The sequence below is a fragment of the Cricetulus griseus genome, chromosome 3 (assembly GCF_003668045.3).
Source record: "Cricetulus griseus strain 17A/GY chromosome 3, alternate assembly CriGri-PICRH-1.0, whole genome shotgun sequence".
In the NCBI taxonomy this organism is placed as follows: domain Eukaryota; kingdom Metazoa; phylum Chordata; class Mammalia; order Rodentia; family Cricetidae; genus Cricetulus; species Cricetulus griseus.
Genome location: NC_048596.1, coordinates 69,742,793 through 69,760,317, shown reverse-complemented (window position 1 = coordinate 69,760,317; position 17,525 = coordinate 69,742,793). Strand labels below are relative to the sequence as shown.

The following is a 17,525-nucleotide window of genomic DNA, read 5'->3' as shown; positions in this document are numbered from 1 at the left end:
ACTGTATACCACAGAAAGTATCTTACAAATGCCAAGCAACCTTTTCAGAGTGTGGGGGTCTATAAGAATCCTGGGATGCAGAATGGGGTGTTCCAAAGAGTGGGGGACATTTACATCACAAACCTGAAGAAGGGGATTGAGTGAAAGAGAGACAGAAACAAGGGACAATTTGTGTACCATTGTCAAGGCCCAAGCATCATACAGTGTGATTGCTGAGGATAAGAAATCAAAGCTGGGTGAGAAGGCTGGGGGTGGTTCAGTCTGAGGTCATGAATTTCTCAGCTTTTGGGCTATAGCATTGGTGGGACTCAGCTCTTGGTGGCCCATCTGATGGAAGCTAGCACGGGTGCATGGTCTGGGTGGGACGCTCCCTCATGCCTTCCATTCTTTGGTCAGTAAGCAAGGGCATTCTCAGTCCTCCGAGCCTTAGTGATGCCCACCAGAGCCAACTAGGAGGACAGCCTGCCAGGATAAACCATCCCAAACACACGCCTTTCCCTTGGCACCACTTCTTTTATTTGCCCAACAGCCCACATCCTGCTTCCCATAATTTCCTTCAGACTCTCCAAGATGAAAACCAAGGCCATTTTCAAGGACCCATTGGGAATCTTTGATGCTCACCTAGAAGGAAGTTTTATCACTGAAGTCAGGCCTCTGCATTGGGCAATAGCCAGATTGTTCATACCACAATCAATCAAACACACAAAACCTTGTTCCCATGGATTAACCAGGCAGTTAAAAAAAAGTTCCTCACTTCCTTCATATGGATTTATAGCAGCAATAGAAATATATCACCCAGGAGGGCACACCTCCTTCCACCTAGGAGCTTATAAATATCAAGGAATTTCTGCTCAAATTGAGAGGAACCTGCACGATGGGGATCTCCACGGTCATCTTCGCAATATGTCTTTTATGGGGTCAAATTCTTTGTACAGGTATTCTATCTCATTATTTATATTCATGAATTGCGTTCCTGCAAACCTAGGTCCTGGTGGCTTAGATGAATCTGTCCATGGCTGTGTGACTGTCCATCTCAAGGAGGTTATTTGCTAATAAGTATAAATTCTTGCAAGTATGTAGAAGAAGTGCTCTGTTTCTGCCTGAGAGTTACAAATGGTGACAGTGAGAAAAAGCAGCAGCTCTGTTAATGCTTTCAGGGAGTTGTTCAACGAAGGGAATGACTGACTCTGCTTACCAGTCCCCAGGCTCAGGAAAGGCTTATGGCATTAGGAAGGGGCCTTAGCCCTTGCTAAATACACAGATGGTGTGCTGTGAAAATGGAGAGAGACGGTCCTCTGTCAACGTTCTGCATGTGCCTTCTCTCTTGCATGTCTGGCTCTGTGACCAATATTTGTTGAGCAAAGCTGGGTCAAGTGACTGGTAGTCAGGATGGTGTCACTGTGATGGTCACTTGCACTCAGTCACTCCAACATGGTCTCATGTTCTCAGAGTGTCAAATTATGAGCGAGGAAGACTTACATGGCTAGTCCTTGGCATGGTTGAATCTGTGTCATCTCACAGAGGACAAGCCTACCTGCTCAGTCTCTCTCTCTCTCTCTCTCTCTCTCTCTCTCTCTCTCTCTCTCTCTCTCTCTCTCTCTCTCTCTCTCCCTCTCCCTCTCCCTCTCTCCTCTCTCCTCTCTCCTCTCTGTCTGTCTGTCTCTGCCCATATCTCTTTTCTGTCTCTGTCTCTCTCTCCTCCCCTATCTTCCCTATTCCTGGTTATCTTATCTTTTCATCTTCTCATAGTTCTTCCTTCCTTCCCTCCTTTATCTCCATTCTTCCTGGTTTCCCTTCCTCCCCTTTATTTCTTCTTCACATACCCTCCCCCTTTCCCCTCCTTTGGTGTCACTTTGGCTAGATTTCATATTTTTGCTAGATAGCCAGATGAATTCCATAACGGTCAGTGGGTGAGTGTCTGCTGAAGATGAAGACTCACTTTGGGGATGGCTTTCATGAGAACACCATCCAAAGACTAAACCCTCAGGCTTGTATTACTGACCAAGAGCTTCTAGACTGAGGCAGTCTAGGACTAGACAGGCTGTTTTCTTGGAGAGTATGAAATGGGAGATAGGGTACGCTTTCAGGGTAACAGACTGGCTCTGTCCCTTCCCACTGACCTGGAATCACCACAGACCTGGAGAAGAGAAAACTAACGTCATTGTCCTAGCCACAAAGAAACAAAGGCATTAGCACTATGGGGCTGAGGGAGTTTGCCATCTTAACGTACATGTATGCTTATGTACAGCCATGCATGTGTGCATGCATGCCTGCATGTTCATGCAAGCTTGTGGCTTCAGCATACAGAGGGGAGCTGCCTCTCTTCTACACGAGCTTCTCCAGTTCAAGTCTGGTGACACCCCAAAGTTAGGCATCATCATATGGGGGACACTAAGGCTCAGGAGATCAGCTATCTGGCAGCTGGGCTAGACTTTGAACCCGGAGTAGAACCGCTGTGTTGGCTCTGCAGTAGCAGCTATGGTGGGTGAAGCCATGGCCTCCGGCCCAGGCAGGGAACAGAGGGGGCTGAATCTGTGCATGGGTCATCTCAGGGCTGTCTTTGTACAAAGTCAAGTGCACAGCTCATGCCTGGCAAGAGAGAGGCTGTGACACCTCTGCTGCTCAGTGGCAGAGCCAAGAACACCACTGGGACAGCAGTGGTGTAACAGCCTAACTCCTGCATTGACCTCAGTTTATTCATTTGCAAATGGGGCAATGTTCTTTGTTATACAAAGGGATGTCAATGAATGAGGTCACTTAGGAAGGGCTATCGGGTGGAATGAGCCTCAGAATGGTCCGTGTTCTATTCTAGTCATTTTCCTGATGTTGTGTCCTAATGTGACTTCTTCAGGGTAGTGTGGAACTCGGGATGTCTCCCAGAAGAGGAGAATAATCCAAATAAGACTCAGCCAGGAGTCAGTAGGAGGGCACCGCATTTGGTTGTCAGTTGCGACAAATGCACTGTGAGATGCAGGCTGCTATAGTTGGGCAGGGGGAGGGAGTAAGTGGCCCATGGGAACTCTGTGGGATGGTTGCTATGTTCTTTTAAATCTAAAATTAGCTTAAACAAAACAAAAACAAACATGCAAACAAACAAAACACCTTTTTAATTTCACCCCCTTTGTTCCCATTTCTTCACAGCCAAGGTTTTATAGAACGAGGGAGCTGCCTATGAATATATTCCTGGCAGATTCCTCATTTGTACTTAGCCATTCCACAGTGTAACTGAAGTTGTGTCCTACCTCCTTGGAAAGGCAGGGGGAATCTGAATGAGGCCTTCCAGGCACTGAGAGTGGTGCTGATTGGGAAGGCTTCTCTGAGTTGCTGACATAATGGGCCCCGAGGATGTCACAGCTATCCCCTTTCAATGTCATCATTGCTGTATGAACACACCACTGGGCATATAGAACCCCACAGCTGAATGCTATTGAACTTGGGGGGGGGGCTGAGGTTTCACCATGATACTGACTCCATCTGCAGGCTGGCACCTCATGGTCCCACATTGTCTCCTGTGTCTTTGTGTCTCTGCCGCTGCAGGCTGACATCTCTTTGTATTTCAGCTCCTCCATGTTCTTGCTGTTTTCTACATTGCTTGTCTCACTGAGACATGTCTATCTGCCTGACCCTGGCTTCTGGCCGTCAAGTACTAATTCCTCAGCCTCAGCCCCACAAGTGCCGGGATTGCAGCTGTGAGCTACTGTGCCCAGTATACCTCCTGGTTTTATTTATTGTCTTCACCATAAAGGGCTCTGCAGTTCACTCACTGTACAAAGCCATGCTTGCTACAGTACACACCCCAACAGCGCCACCTGTAGGCACAGTCAGCTCACTCTCACTGCTCTGGTCTCTAGAGCCAGTCTATTTTGTCCTCTCCTTAACTAGCTTATTGTAACTGCTCTTCCTAAAGACCAGGGACATTGTCCCCTTTAGAAGACCCTTCCTGATTTATACACAATATACTTAGAAACACACATGCGTGCGTGCGCGCGCACACACACACACACACACACACACACATGCACACACAATACACACAGACCCACAGAGAGATAAACCCATACATACATAGATACTTTCATGGACAGATACATACAGAGAGATACAGACATGGACACAGAAGCACATACTCATATATTCTGACATGCAAACAAGTATATCACAGACATGGTACAGAGACAAATTGTTACACACACACACACACACACACACACACACACACACATGCACACACAATACACACAGACCCACAGAGAGATAAACCCATACATACATAGATACTTTCATGGACAGATACATACAGAGAGATACAGACATGGACACAGAAGCACATACTCATATATTCTGACATGCAAACAAGTATATCACAGACATGGTACAGAGACAAATTGTTACACACACACACACACACACACACACACACACACACACACACGACACACTGACAAACACAATCCTAGACAGACACACAGAGACAGAAATGGACAATGACACACAGGCACACACATACACTGTACGCCATCAAGTGGCTATTCATATTCTCCCACCATATCCCCCGTACAAGACTGTCTATTGATATCTTCAGATGCCTAACTATGCTGGAAGTCTCTGGAGGGAAGGGAACACACCTTGCTTATTTAATGCCAAGCTTGGCACATGTACCAAGAGCCTAATAGGGTGCCTGGCTCACAAGGACGTATTTCAACAAGCAGGCCAGAGGATATAACTATGAGCATCCAGACCTCATGCCGCTTGCCAGACCTGAGCAGCCTTGCTGTTACCATAATAAATGCATATACATATACACATATGCTAAACCAGGAACAATATCAGCTATATCCTCACCATTCCCGAGCAGTTATCCTTGGTCTCCATAGGAGGATGACTCTAAGAACTCCCTTGCTCATGCCCACCCCTCATCCTCAAATCTTTATATAAACTGGTGTGTGACCCACACATGTCTGCCTGTATCCCCAGATACAGCACCTGATAGAATATCAAGGCTGTGTAGGTCATTGCTGTGCCATATTGCTCCTGGGATGAGGACAAGAGTGAACGTCTCTGAGTGCTTAGTACAGATGCAGGTGTTTTCCCCTGTCTTTTTCTCCACTGCCTGTGTAATCTGTGAAGGAAGTCATGGATACAGAGTACTGACTGGAATCTACTAAGACTGTTTTGCTCATTTGACCAATGAAAATGGAACCTCAATGTTAGATGTTTGGGGGAGCCCACACAGCAGAGGTATAAAATTTTCTGTTCAGGGGTTGGTAAACTTGACCTCATGTGTTCCTAGTTGATCAAGAGTCAGTGCTATTGCTTCCCAGGTAGGTTTTTCCAGGATCCCTGTGGGTGAAACACACATCTGAATTTGTTTTTATTCCCTTACAGCTTCTAAAACAAGCTACACCACACCTGGTAAGTACTTTGAAAAGATGGACCTGTATCAGATAGAGTTTTTCCCCTATGTCATAATAATTACCACCTCACTAAATGGTAGTAAATGATATAAGGCTTCATTAAATATTCTGTGTCCCATCTAGACATGTAATGACAACAGAAGCTTCTGCCAGCTAGAACATAAAGTGTCACGTGGTAATACAGTCACAGTCTTCAATCTGACCTTGCCCCTGCCTTGAATTTCAGTGTGTGTCAGAATCTAATAGAGTACTGAGTGCAGGTCCTGGGATTGATGTCCTTCCCTCTAGAGAATCTGAATCACTCAGCGTGACTCTTGGATCTGTGATTTGGCAGAGGATATGGAAGGATAACCTGCCCTCCTTCACACTTTGGGAAAACTCCTACTTGGCCCAAGACTAATAAGACTTCAGTATTAGCAAGGTTATAGGGTCATTAGTTTGACAAGACTTCAAAACAACAGGAAAGTATGTACATATTTTGCTTGTTTATTTATCTATTTATTTATTTTTGAGGCCCATGTAGTCTAGACTGATCTCATACTTGCTGTGTAGGCAAGGCTATGCTTGAATTACAGATCCTCTTACCTCTAGGTCCAGAGTTCTGGGATTCCAGGAGTGTGCCACTATGGCCTGTTCTTCTTTATCATATCTGAAATGATGTGTACTTTATCTCCAACCCACTTGCTTTTATCTATTTTTGCAAAAAGTCATCTTAATCAAGACCTTGGGCAGTGTACATAGCCAAGACTGAACCACAAATCAACCGGCCCCCCAACCAGAATGTACAGTGCAGTTGAGACTAATTTTGTAACCTGTAGGAGACCATTTCTAAACAGTGGATCCTTTTCTAAACTGAGTTTCATCTTTCTTAAGGTTGGCCAAATCGAGATCCGACAATTAATGGTAAGGCCTTCTACTTTGCTCTTAGTCTCTGACTTCAGGCTACTCATTAGGTTGGGGGTCTAGTTTGCTTTCTGTTGCTGTGATAAAACACTGGCCATAAGCTACTTGGAGGGGGAAGGGTTTATTTGGCTTACAGGTTTTGTTCCATCATCCAGTGAAAACAGGGCAGGATCCTGAGGCAGGAACCTGGAAGAAGGAACTGTTGCAGAGGCCATGGAGGAACCCTGCTTACTGGCTTTCTTGCTCATGCTTAGCTAGCATTTTTATACAGCACGGGCTCACATGCCCATGGCAGTGGGCTGGCAGTCCCCCTCAATTATCTGACAAGACAATTTCCCACAGACATGGCCATAAACCAATGTGATTTAGACAAACCCAGCATTTGAGACTCTTTCAAATGACTCAGCTGTGCTAAGTTGACAGTGGAGATAACTTAGATGACCAGCTTTGCTTCTGTTGTCTGGTGGAATCCAACTGCAGCTTTGGGCACAGAATTCAGGGAAGGAGTCAAGATGAGAGACGTGAGTGTAAAGCAGCTGGGCACACTCCACCAATCCGTGTCTTTCCCTTTCCTTCTTCTCCCTGCCCTTCAGTCACTTGCTGGGTGAAATCAGCTTTAGCCAAGTGTCCAAAAAGCTAGTTGGAAACAGTCACTGTTTCTTCCTTTGTACAATAAGAGCCATTCTTGCAAAGGTAAATAATATCACCATCAAAAGCCAGGTAACTTGTTATGCACCCCAACCCAAATCATTTTCATGTATGAAGTGAACACAACAAAATTTAAAGTAGAGGCTGGAGAGATGGCTCGGTCATTAAGAGCACACACTGCTCTTGTACAAGACCCAAGTTTCTTCTTTTTTCTCTTTCTCCTCCTCCTCCTCCTCCTCCTCTTCCTCCTCCTCTTTGTCCTTCTTGAGATAAGGTTTCTCTGTGTAGCTCTGGCTGTCCTGAAACTTGCTCTGTAGACAAGGCTGGCCTTGAACTCACAGAGATCCCCTAGCTCTGTCTGCAGAGTGCTGGGATTAAAGTGCTGGGATTAAAGGATTAAGCACCCAGATTGGACAGTTTATAACCACCTATAACTCCAACCCAAGTGGCTCTGATACCGTCTTCTGGCCTCTATGGGCACCTGTACTGATGTGCACATACCTGCACACAGACACATGCCCACCCACATAATTAAATATAAAACAAATCTTTCAACAATTAAAAATGTCTCACATAATCAATGTTCAGCTAATACAGATAATATGTGCTATTGTCATGAAATCTTCCCAACATTTTGAGGTAAGTTTCATTAATCCTATTTTGCAGATGGGGAAAAAAAGACACACTTAGATAATCTGTCAATACTCACATGTGTACAATTCTCTGGCTAAAAGTAGGAAGGTGGGATCTGAACCCAGGACAGACTACATCATGCCATTTCCCCCACCCCCAATCAGGAAATGCCCATTGTTGTCCTGAGGACTCTCCTCTGTTCCTTGGTTGGTCCTCGAGTTTCATCCTAACAAAGTACATGTATATTTTAGTAACTTCCATGCCCAAAGTGCTTCAGCATTTTCCAGGAATGATGGCATACACCTTTAATCCCAGCACTTGGGTGGCAGAACCACATAGATTTCTAATAGTTCAAGTTCAGTATTGTCTACATAAGGAGTTCTAGCTCAGCCAGAGGAAGGCGGTGAGACCCCCAGCATGCTCTCTCTCTCTCTCTCTCTCTCTCTCTCTCTCTCTCTCTCTCTCTCTCTCTCTCTCTCTCTCTCACACACACACACACACACAATGCTTCAGCATCCTCTCCATCTTCATCAGGACCAAGGGTGCAATGGTATTCATCTTAGAGAAGTCTTCCATCTACTAATTCTTTGCCCAATAGGGCAGAGAGCATGCATACTTTTGTGTAAATTTGGTAGGTCAGGCTATAGAGGACAATGTACTGTGCCACTGTGCCCCTGGCATGACAAAGCCAATCCTTCCCTTTTCAGTACACGTCTTGAGAGATGCAGGAATGTTCTGGCAGGGACTCAGGGGAAGTCTTTTGACCAACCTCCAGTGAGGACCAAACTGAGGCTGGCTGGCAGTTCTCTAGGGGGACATTTGCAGAGTGGCCAGCAGAGGGCGGCAAGATGGGCTCATTCAGACCAAGAGTGCACCTGGGAATACCTTGGAATGGCTTAGAGGTACCACACCACTCAGAAGCAATCTGCCTGCTGACTCCCCAGTCATGTTTGTTCTTAGTGGGATAGCAGGCTGGAGTGGTAGAGGGAAACTTCCTTAGACGAATACCATTGCAGCCTTGATCCTGATGAGGATAGAGAGGATGGTGAAACTCATCTCTCTCTCTCTCTCTCTCTCTCTCTCTCTCTCTCTCTCTCTCTGTGTGTGTGTGTGTGTGTGTGCGTGAGAGAGAGATAGAGAGAGAGAGAGAGAGAGAGAGAGAGAGAGAGAGAGAGAGAGAGAGAGAGAGAGAGAGACGGGAGGGTTCTTACCAAGTACCCCTGCCTGAGCTAGAACTCCTTATGTAGACAATACTAAACTTGAACTAGCAGAAATCTGTGTGGTGCTGCCACCCAAGTGCTGGGATTAAAGGTCATTCCTGGCAAGTGCTGAAGCACTTTGGGCATGGAAGTTACTAAAATATACGTGTACTTTGTCAGGATGAAACTCAAGGATGAACCAGGGGGCAGAGCGAATCCTCAAGACAGAAATGGCTTGAAGCACACCCTTCAGAAAGTCTGACTGGGACACTGATCAGCAAGCATTAGATATGAGCTAGGCAGAGGCAGAGTTGGATGGAGAGGTCCCAGAGCAGGGTGGCTTCAGGAAGATGGATGTATAGCTTAGGGTGACAGCCTTGGTGAGAGCTGCATGGAGAGGTGGAGAGAGAGAGAGACATGCAACTTGATGCTCACAGGTTGGCATCATGGACCCCAATGGAGGACGGAGACTGGGTTTAGAGTTATAGACATGGATGTCCTGAACGCTGATGGAATGTGCCTCTAGAGTTCTGCACTGGGACTGTCGGGGCTAAATTAGGACTGAAGAGGTGACTTTGAGGGTCCCTTGTCTGGGAAGTTACCAGAGAATGTGGGGTACAGCAGAGTGGGAAGACTATGAAGAAGGTACTATTTAGGGTCCTGGAAGGGACCCTAAGTCAGAAGAAGGGAGAACAAAGTTGGGCGGGTGCAAGCCACAGCATGCCAAGAGAGCAGTTCCCGCTGTGTCAATGCAGGTTTGCCTCTGAGGCTTGTGAATGGAGGTCACCGGTGTCAGGGCCGGGTGGAGGTCCTGTACCAAGGCTACTGGGGCACCGTGTGTGACGACAGCTGGGACACCCAGGATGCAGATGTCGTCTGTCGGCAGCTCGGCTGTGGCCATTCTGTATCAGCACCTGGAGGGGCCCACTTTGGTCAGGGCTCAGGGGACATTCTCATGGGAGCTGTGTACTGCTCAGGACAGGAACCCTACCTGTCCAGCTGTCAGCATGATGGGTGGTACAACCATGACTGTGGCCACAGGGAAGACGCCGGAGTCGTGTGTTCAGGTAGTGCTGCTGTTGCTTCTAGACATTGCATGCACACTCTTAGGCAACACCGTGCTTCTGTGTGTACGTGTGTATGTGTGCTTGTATGTGCACAGCACGTGGCTACTTACTTGCTTTGCTGTGAGTCATGCCTTAATTGATGTTAGAGGCTGCATACATCAGTCTCTCTTCATAGACGAAGCTACTGAGGCTCAGAGTGTCACAGGCTGGGAAGTGGTGTAGACAGGCTTTATCCCATCAGAGCTCTCTGATACTATCACTCTGAGGAGTGGCATCAATATCATCCTTGACCCAAAAGGTCAGTTTCTCTTTCTTTAAAGGCAGTAGCTGATGAGGCAATTGCTGGTCATTTACCTAAATGTCCAAACCAAATTCAAAGCAAAGAGTGGCCAATATGTTCTCTTTATTGGCTATTAAATGACAAGCAAAAACACACTAACAGGAGGATGACAAATTCTCCCTGATCCAACCAACAAATCCTAAGACATTATATCTCATTGACTATAAGATGCTGGTAACAATTCAAATACCAAGGCATCCTTTAATCTACAAAGAAACCACCCAGTAAACCAGTCTACTGTGTGTCCCCCAAGAGGATTTGCTAGTTTAGCTACCAATAGACAGTTGTTTTGAGCACATGTCACGACAAGCATTGTGTGACTATGGTGATCCAAACACCACCTGAGGATTGTGCTTGAAGGAGCATGTTCCTCCAAGCAGCCACTTTGTGAGAAGATTTATTCTGCCATTCTGAAATAATCTCTGGAACTCTCCTCTCTTTCTAGTTGGGGCCACCTTCTCTGGAATATTTTAGTGATGGCAATGTTTATAATGAGAGGTTGTGTTTGAACTACAGAAACAACCAAATGCCTTTTGAATTCAAATGTCATCTGGCTGTTTCTTGTCTTGTGCCTAGGATGGGGCTGCTAATGAACTTGGTGGTGGTTGGAATGGAGTAGAAGCAGAGGAGATGAATGAGGGTGAGGGACAAGAGATGCTTGTGGTGACATCTCAGTGTCAACGTAACAAAAGGACAGTGTCAGATTCTACAAGGAAAAGTCTCATAATTTCAGTGATGGAAGGTTTTAGCATGTGAAATGCCAGCTCCAGTTTCTGAGATTCAAGCGAGGACCAACATCCAATGAATTCTTGCTTTCTCATTCTGCAGATGTTATATATGAAACTGAAGAAACTACAGCAGTGTCCACAGAAGGTAAGATGTAATATGTGGTAATTCTGTGGCGTTATTGTCCCCAGAACCCACAGACTCACCTCTGATCCAGACGACGGGCAGAAGGCAGAGTATGTGGGTCCTAGGTTCCCATGGGAAATTTCCCAATAAGGCTTCAAGCCTGCATGGGCATATATGCCTTGGATTATGTCCCTGAGATGTCGGTGGGGATCTTCCTGAAGAGGTATCTACAAAGGGTCCAAGGTGGTCTTGTTTCTAGGAGTTTGTTGACCATTCTCAGAGCCCTGAGGTCCCTATGTTTCACACTGCACCTTAGCTAGCCTAGACAGCTGACTCTGGCTTTAGTTCATGGAGAGGAAGACAAAGTCTGCTTAGCCAGTGCCTTTGTCATTTCCTTCCCTCTGAGGTCATTGAAAGATCCGATAGAAGCCCTGATTCTCCACCCTAGACATCACAGATCCTGCCCTTACTCTTTGAGTTTCCCAGTGAGAGCTGCTGGCAGCACATCAGAACAGTTTAGGTTCTGTCAGCCTGAGCTTTGGGAAGAAAAACCACTCCCTTTTATCCATGAGATTTATTGATCCTAAGTCATCAGCAAGAACAATATCCACACCAAGGCCTCTGGCCAGTCCAGGATTTCTTGGGACCCCAAATGTCCCATAGGTCAGGCATTACTCTTCCTTAGGCATGTGAGGTATCCCAAGAATGAGACTGGCTTTATTCTGACTTAACCATATTCTACCTTTACTTATTTGTAACAACTATACAGGGAAACTCCATTTTCTCCTCTGTGCTGGTGGCCTTACAGGACACTCTTAGGTGGCAGAAAATCCTCTAGGATTTATAGGTACTATGATGCAACTGTTTCAGTCAGATTGAAGGGCAAGAGATGATTGGACAAGGCTTTGACACAGTCCTGCAGAAGAGCATTTTCCTAGAGCTGTTGGTAGCAGGATCTACTGTAGGGAGACACTGTAGCCCCTCCTCCTAGTGGCCTGGGCAGGTGTGCCAGAACAGGTGAGGGATTGATAAGGAGAAGTCTAAGGTGACAGTAGGAAGGCTTCTTAAGGGACCACGGACACGTGGACCTTCCCTTCTTGCCCTTCTCCCTGCTCCCTCCTCCTCTCACTGGCCTTGCAGCCCAGGCACGCTTTGGCCTGCGCTTGGCTGGTGTATCTGAATAAAGAAACCTTAGCCCTATTGACTGCTGATTGATCACTCCACAAACTACCATGTGGGGAGAGGACAACTTCTGCCTTACCCATGTTACTCAATAGAAGCTGGGTATTTGGTAGCAATGTGTTCATCTCCACATTCTCCACTCTAAGCTGCAGGACCATGTCACATTTTGAGGTAGCCTGAGCAAGAACCAGGGCACATTTTGAACATTTATTACATATAAGTTTGACGCTTGTATCTTATTGAAAAGGGGCATATAAGAAGCATTTCCACAAAAAATAAAACGTTTGAGCTATTCATGGTCACACATACACACACACACAAACACACACACACTCACACACTATTCTAGCACTCAGGAGGTTGAGTTAGGAAGGTCTTGAGTTTTAGTGCAGCTTAGGGTACATAACAACAATATTGAATATCAAAAATGTATTCACATAAAAAACAAGGCAACAGTTGTTTCAATCCTCTGCTAGTGAATATAATATTGGGTATATCAGCCAATGCAGTTAGATAAGAACAATGAATTAGTTTTGTAAGTATGGGAAACACTTTTGGATTGATTTCTCCGAATTCAGTACAAGTCAAATGTAAGCATTAGTGTTAGCGTCTGTAGCTTAACAGCATTTTCTACAAAAATGCCTTTCAGAATGGCAGAACTCAAGACTATAGAGATTTCTTATGCATGTCAAGTCACATAGCATTACCCAATACAGTCCCTGAATGACATCCCATCAGCAGATTTAACTGTACTTGCATGTCCTGGTTTTTTATCAACAGAGAATTAACTTTGTATTTTTTATTTTTCTCTCTCATCTATATATGGACTGCAGAGGCAAGCACTCCAGAGCCTACTACCACTCCAGAGCCTACTACCACTCCAGAGCCGACCACATATATGCCAATAGGTAACAAAACTCTATAAACCTTTCTGTGTCAGTTTCAATCCCAGTGTCATTCATGGTGTTGACTTCTTGGGACACTTCAGGGGCTGGGTGGTATTGTCTCCTGATCCACGGGACTGTCTTCCACTGCAATCCTTGTCACTGCCCATTTCTTTGTGTGTGGAGGAGTCAGTCATGGGGTGGGATTGGTTTCAAATTCCATGATCTCTAGATGTAGTATTGTGTCAGAAGGAACTTTGAGGTTAGACAATCAAGATAAGAAAAGCTGCCAGAGAGATTTCCGTAGCAAACAGAGAGTGATGATATATTATGGGATCCCATTCAGAGTCCCTTCAAAGGGGTGCCCTGCCTAGAGAGCAAGAGGCTTAGCCCAGTGCAAAACCCATGCAGACCTTTGTCTTGTTTAAACTGTTGGGTAATTGAACCTTGACTTCAGTGATAAATTCACATCAGTGGTCTTGGTGAGCAGTAGTGACAAAGCCTGGGGATCTCCAGTGTGCTGTTACTGTACACAGAAAGTGAGCTCCTGGAGGCAGTCGCCTGACCCAGCTCAGTGGGGTGAACAGTAGCTTCTACTCATGCTCACTATTTTTCTGTTGGACCTTCAAATTCAGTTCTGATATAAACTCTCCACTTTGTCTGGGTAAGCAGCTGGTGACAGCCTTTGCCGGGACCCATGAACTTCCCTCCTACCAGGGAGTTCATCATTCTGTCCCTTTGGTCTGTCACAGAACCACCTCCTCTACCTTGTCCTTTTCTAATGGGTCTGAAGTGTGGGTCAGGGTGGGTCTGGATGTGCCCTGTGCAGTCTGTGTGTCAGGAGTTGGAGGGCTCTGTTTACTTTCCCTCCTGGAAACACCTGGATTGTGCAGTGTATGTTGTCATCTAGAAGAGTGCATGGCACTCAAAGGCCTTAGTTACAAGATGCAGAGGGGACTTGGCCACCATCCTGGGCAGATGCAAACCATGTCGACACTCTCTGTGGAAACCTGTCCTTCCTGGTGACAAACTCACCTTTGATGTCTAGAACATAAGTAGTGAGATTTCCAATGAGGATTCAAAGGCAAAGTGACAGGGGGTAAATGTCTTTCCAAGACAGGGTGCCCAAGAAGCAAGGGTGGGAGGCGTTTACAGTACATATATCGTTAAACCCAATGAAAGAGCTGCCCATGAATGCACAAGCTCCATTATTCACACAGGACCTACAAAGTTTAATCCACTTTGTCTTTCAGGGTCAGATCCTGGTTTGGCTCTGAGGCTGGTGAATGGAGGAGACAGGTGTCAGGGTCGTGTGGAGATCCTTTACCAGGGTTCCTGGGGCACCGTGTGTGACGATAGCTGGGACATCAATGATGCCAATGTGGTTTGTAGGCAGCTGGGCTGTGGCTGGGCCATGTCTGCCCCAACAAATGCCATGTTTGGACAGGGCTCAGGGCCCATTGTCCTGGATAATGTGGCTTGCAGAGGACATGAGTACAATCTGTGGAGCTGCTCCCACGCAGGCTGGCTCTCCCATAACTGTGGACACCATGAGGATGCTGGAGTCGTCTGCTCAGGTATGACCCAGAGACTACTAGATTTTGCTTCCAACAATGGGGTTTTGTTAGACCACTTCTTCCTGTCTACAGAGCATCATTTAGGCTCCAATTATACAGGGACTCATTCTGCATTGTTTGGTTTTTCTCACTCACAGCCCTGTCCATAGTTTGCATAGCTATTTGAAAGCTCTAGACTTTCCTTGGGTGGGTGACCCTGGAGGTCCTAAGTTAGGATCCTAATTTGAAGATATAGCAGTGTTATTACCCATTGCCTCCTTCAAGCAGTACTATATTGTTTGGAAGTACATGGGTACTTTTTTCAAGATTTAGCATCCAGCACACCAAGGATAAAAACAATAAGCCTTTATTGTAGGTGAGGAACTTTTACTTGGAAAATCCACTTGACTCAAATCCCCATGGTCCCCAACATCCTTCACATAGGTAGAAACTTTGGAGGGCAAAATTGGTGAAGCCTTCCACACTCCATCTCACAGACATTTCTGGTTAGCTCTAGTCATTTTAGGTCAGCCCAGTATCTAATCTAAAGTCAATGACTCATTTACTATCAATGGCAGGTATAGGAAAGAATGAGTGAGGTATAGATTATGGCAGGGTGGTAACATACATTGTTTTAATGAGTCAGCCATGAAGAATACATGTTGGAACACAAGCAAGGCTGACCACACTTTTCCAACATTATTCTCCTAACCCATAGATAGTGGGTCTTCAACAGCTCATCACTGAGACTGGCTTTTGGTTAATTACCTATATGGAAATGAAAATAATTTTGTTGCCTGTTTCATGGGTAGGCATTATTTTCTTATTCCAGATAATGAGTTCTAGGCACTGAGATCAAGACCTTGATTTTGGGATTCCAAGTTGGGCTCTATGAATGTGTCTAGGATCTTGGTTACCTTGAGGATGTGCAGAACATGAGCTCTTTCTGTAAAAACATGGTCTCTATCCCACTTGTCACTGCAGGTGAGGTCCTCTTCTCAGTGTCTAACTCCCTTCTTTCTTACAGAGGCCCTAATCTGGTCCACACCTAAGCCCAATAAATCTCAGCATCTTGATCTGGTAGATGCATATTCTTTGGAATCTCATTTTGGGGGCATATTCTCTTTTATTGGCACTCTAATATTCAGAAGGCGATTTCTTGTCCCCAAGCCAAGTTTGCACAAAGTATTTGATTAAGTCCCAGCTCAAACGTTTTTAACTAAAATAAAAATTCATTCATAGGATGAACTCTGGCCCTTTCCTATTAAAGACCTATCTGCAAATCTGTGTGGGGATTCTCTGGCCTTCTGTAGAGGTGTCAGCGTTTTCTAAGCCACTCTCTCCTGTTCCTATAAAACCCTGTCTTGTATATGCTACACATGGTCATCTCTCTACTCCCTAACAAAGTGAGGAAGATGCTATGGGTTAAGAAATGTTTTGTGATTCTACTGGCCAGGAAAATCATTCTTCTATGTTTTGTTTGGCCATTTGGCTTTTTCCCCACTCCTTGTCCAAGACGGGTCTGTGGTGTCACATGTACCTGTAGAATACCAGGGTCCCCAAATGTACACACAGCTTCTTAGAGAAACAATATCTTGGGCTGAGAGATGTGGAGGAACAGTCTGATGTCCTGCAAGGATACATTCCTTGGATGAGAGTCTGCGTTGGACTCTGGTTCTTAAGTCACGAGTGCAACCCTTGAATGGGTTTTGCCTGGGTGGAGGATAGCTTTTGGTGTCATTTGCCTCCCAATCTAACATTCACTTTTCTTTTTGTTGTCAATTTGTGACATATGGCCTACTATTACCCCAGATATTCCAACTGGTAATGTGTCTTCAGGCTCCCCATGTCTCCAGATGAAACCATGTAAAGCTAATAAAAGGATGAAGGTTCAGGAGTTTCCTGTCTGACCCATGATCCTTATGGTTTGGCAGTATAGAAAGGAGTTTTACACATGGCTGAGCTGATGATCTGTTCTTGGTAAGGGATGCTCAGTCTGCTCACAGCCCCAACCATCAGTGACAGAATGGTGGGACTGTTCTGTATTCTGTCAGTCCTCAAACCTTCATCGTTCTCCATAAAGTAAAGAGGCAGCTTCTGTTGAGCCAAATGACACCCTAGCTTGTCTCAGTAGGATGAAGGAGTGGCAGCCCTTAGTAGATTTTGCTGCACTTCCCTCTGCAGGTGAAATCAACAATACAGAGATCCTTTACTATGCTATTCATGTAGAAAGCTGTATCTCATGGAAGAGCCATGAGACATGGAACAGCATAGACTATTCCTGTCATGATCCTAAGGAATATATGACATGATTCTTTTACCAAGCAACTGCCATTAAGGACAAAGTTACAGTGGCCCTGGGCACTGCATGGGCACATATGCCTTTGATTATGTCTCTGAGTTGTCGGTGGCGATTGTCCTGAAGAGGTATCTGCAAGGGGTCCAAGGAGGTCTTGTTTCTCGGAGTTTGTTGATCATTCTCAGAGCCCCGAGGTTCCCATGCTTCACACTGCACTTTGGCCAGATTAGGGAGCAGACTGTGGCTTTGGTTCCTGGAGAGGAAGCTAAAGTCTGCTTAGCCAGAATAGTTTAGGCTCTGTAGATTTCAGGAGGGAAATCGCCTCCTTTTCTCCATGCTTTTTGTTGATCCTAGGTCTTGAGCAAGTAAAATCTCCACACCTAGGTCTCTGGCCAGCCCAGAATTTCTTGGAACTCCAAATGGCCCATTTGTCAGGCTGTTTTCTTCCTTAAGCCCGTGGGATATCCCAAGGATGAGACTGGCTTTATTCTGACTTAGCCATATTCTGCCATTTGTTATTTGTAACAATTATACAAGGAAAATTCATT

The 17,525-nt window shown here is 45.6% G+C and overlaps 1 protein-coding gene across 1 annotated transcript in view; it reads left to right on the top strand.

Moving 5' to 3' along the window:
• Positions 1-874: 874 nt before the first annotated feature.
• Positions 875-17,525, top strand: part of Dmbt1 (deleted in malignant brain tumors 1) — a 44,471-nt gene continuing 27,820 nt past the window's right edge. The window contains 4 exon segments of the mRNA XM_035441610.1: positions 875-929; positions 9,511-9,864; positions 14,376-14,699; positions 17,340-17,399. Coding sequence (XP_035297501.1) covers positions 875-929; positions 9,511-9,864; positions 14,376-14,699; positions 17,340-17,399 — 793 coding nt within the window.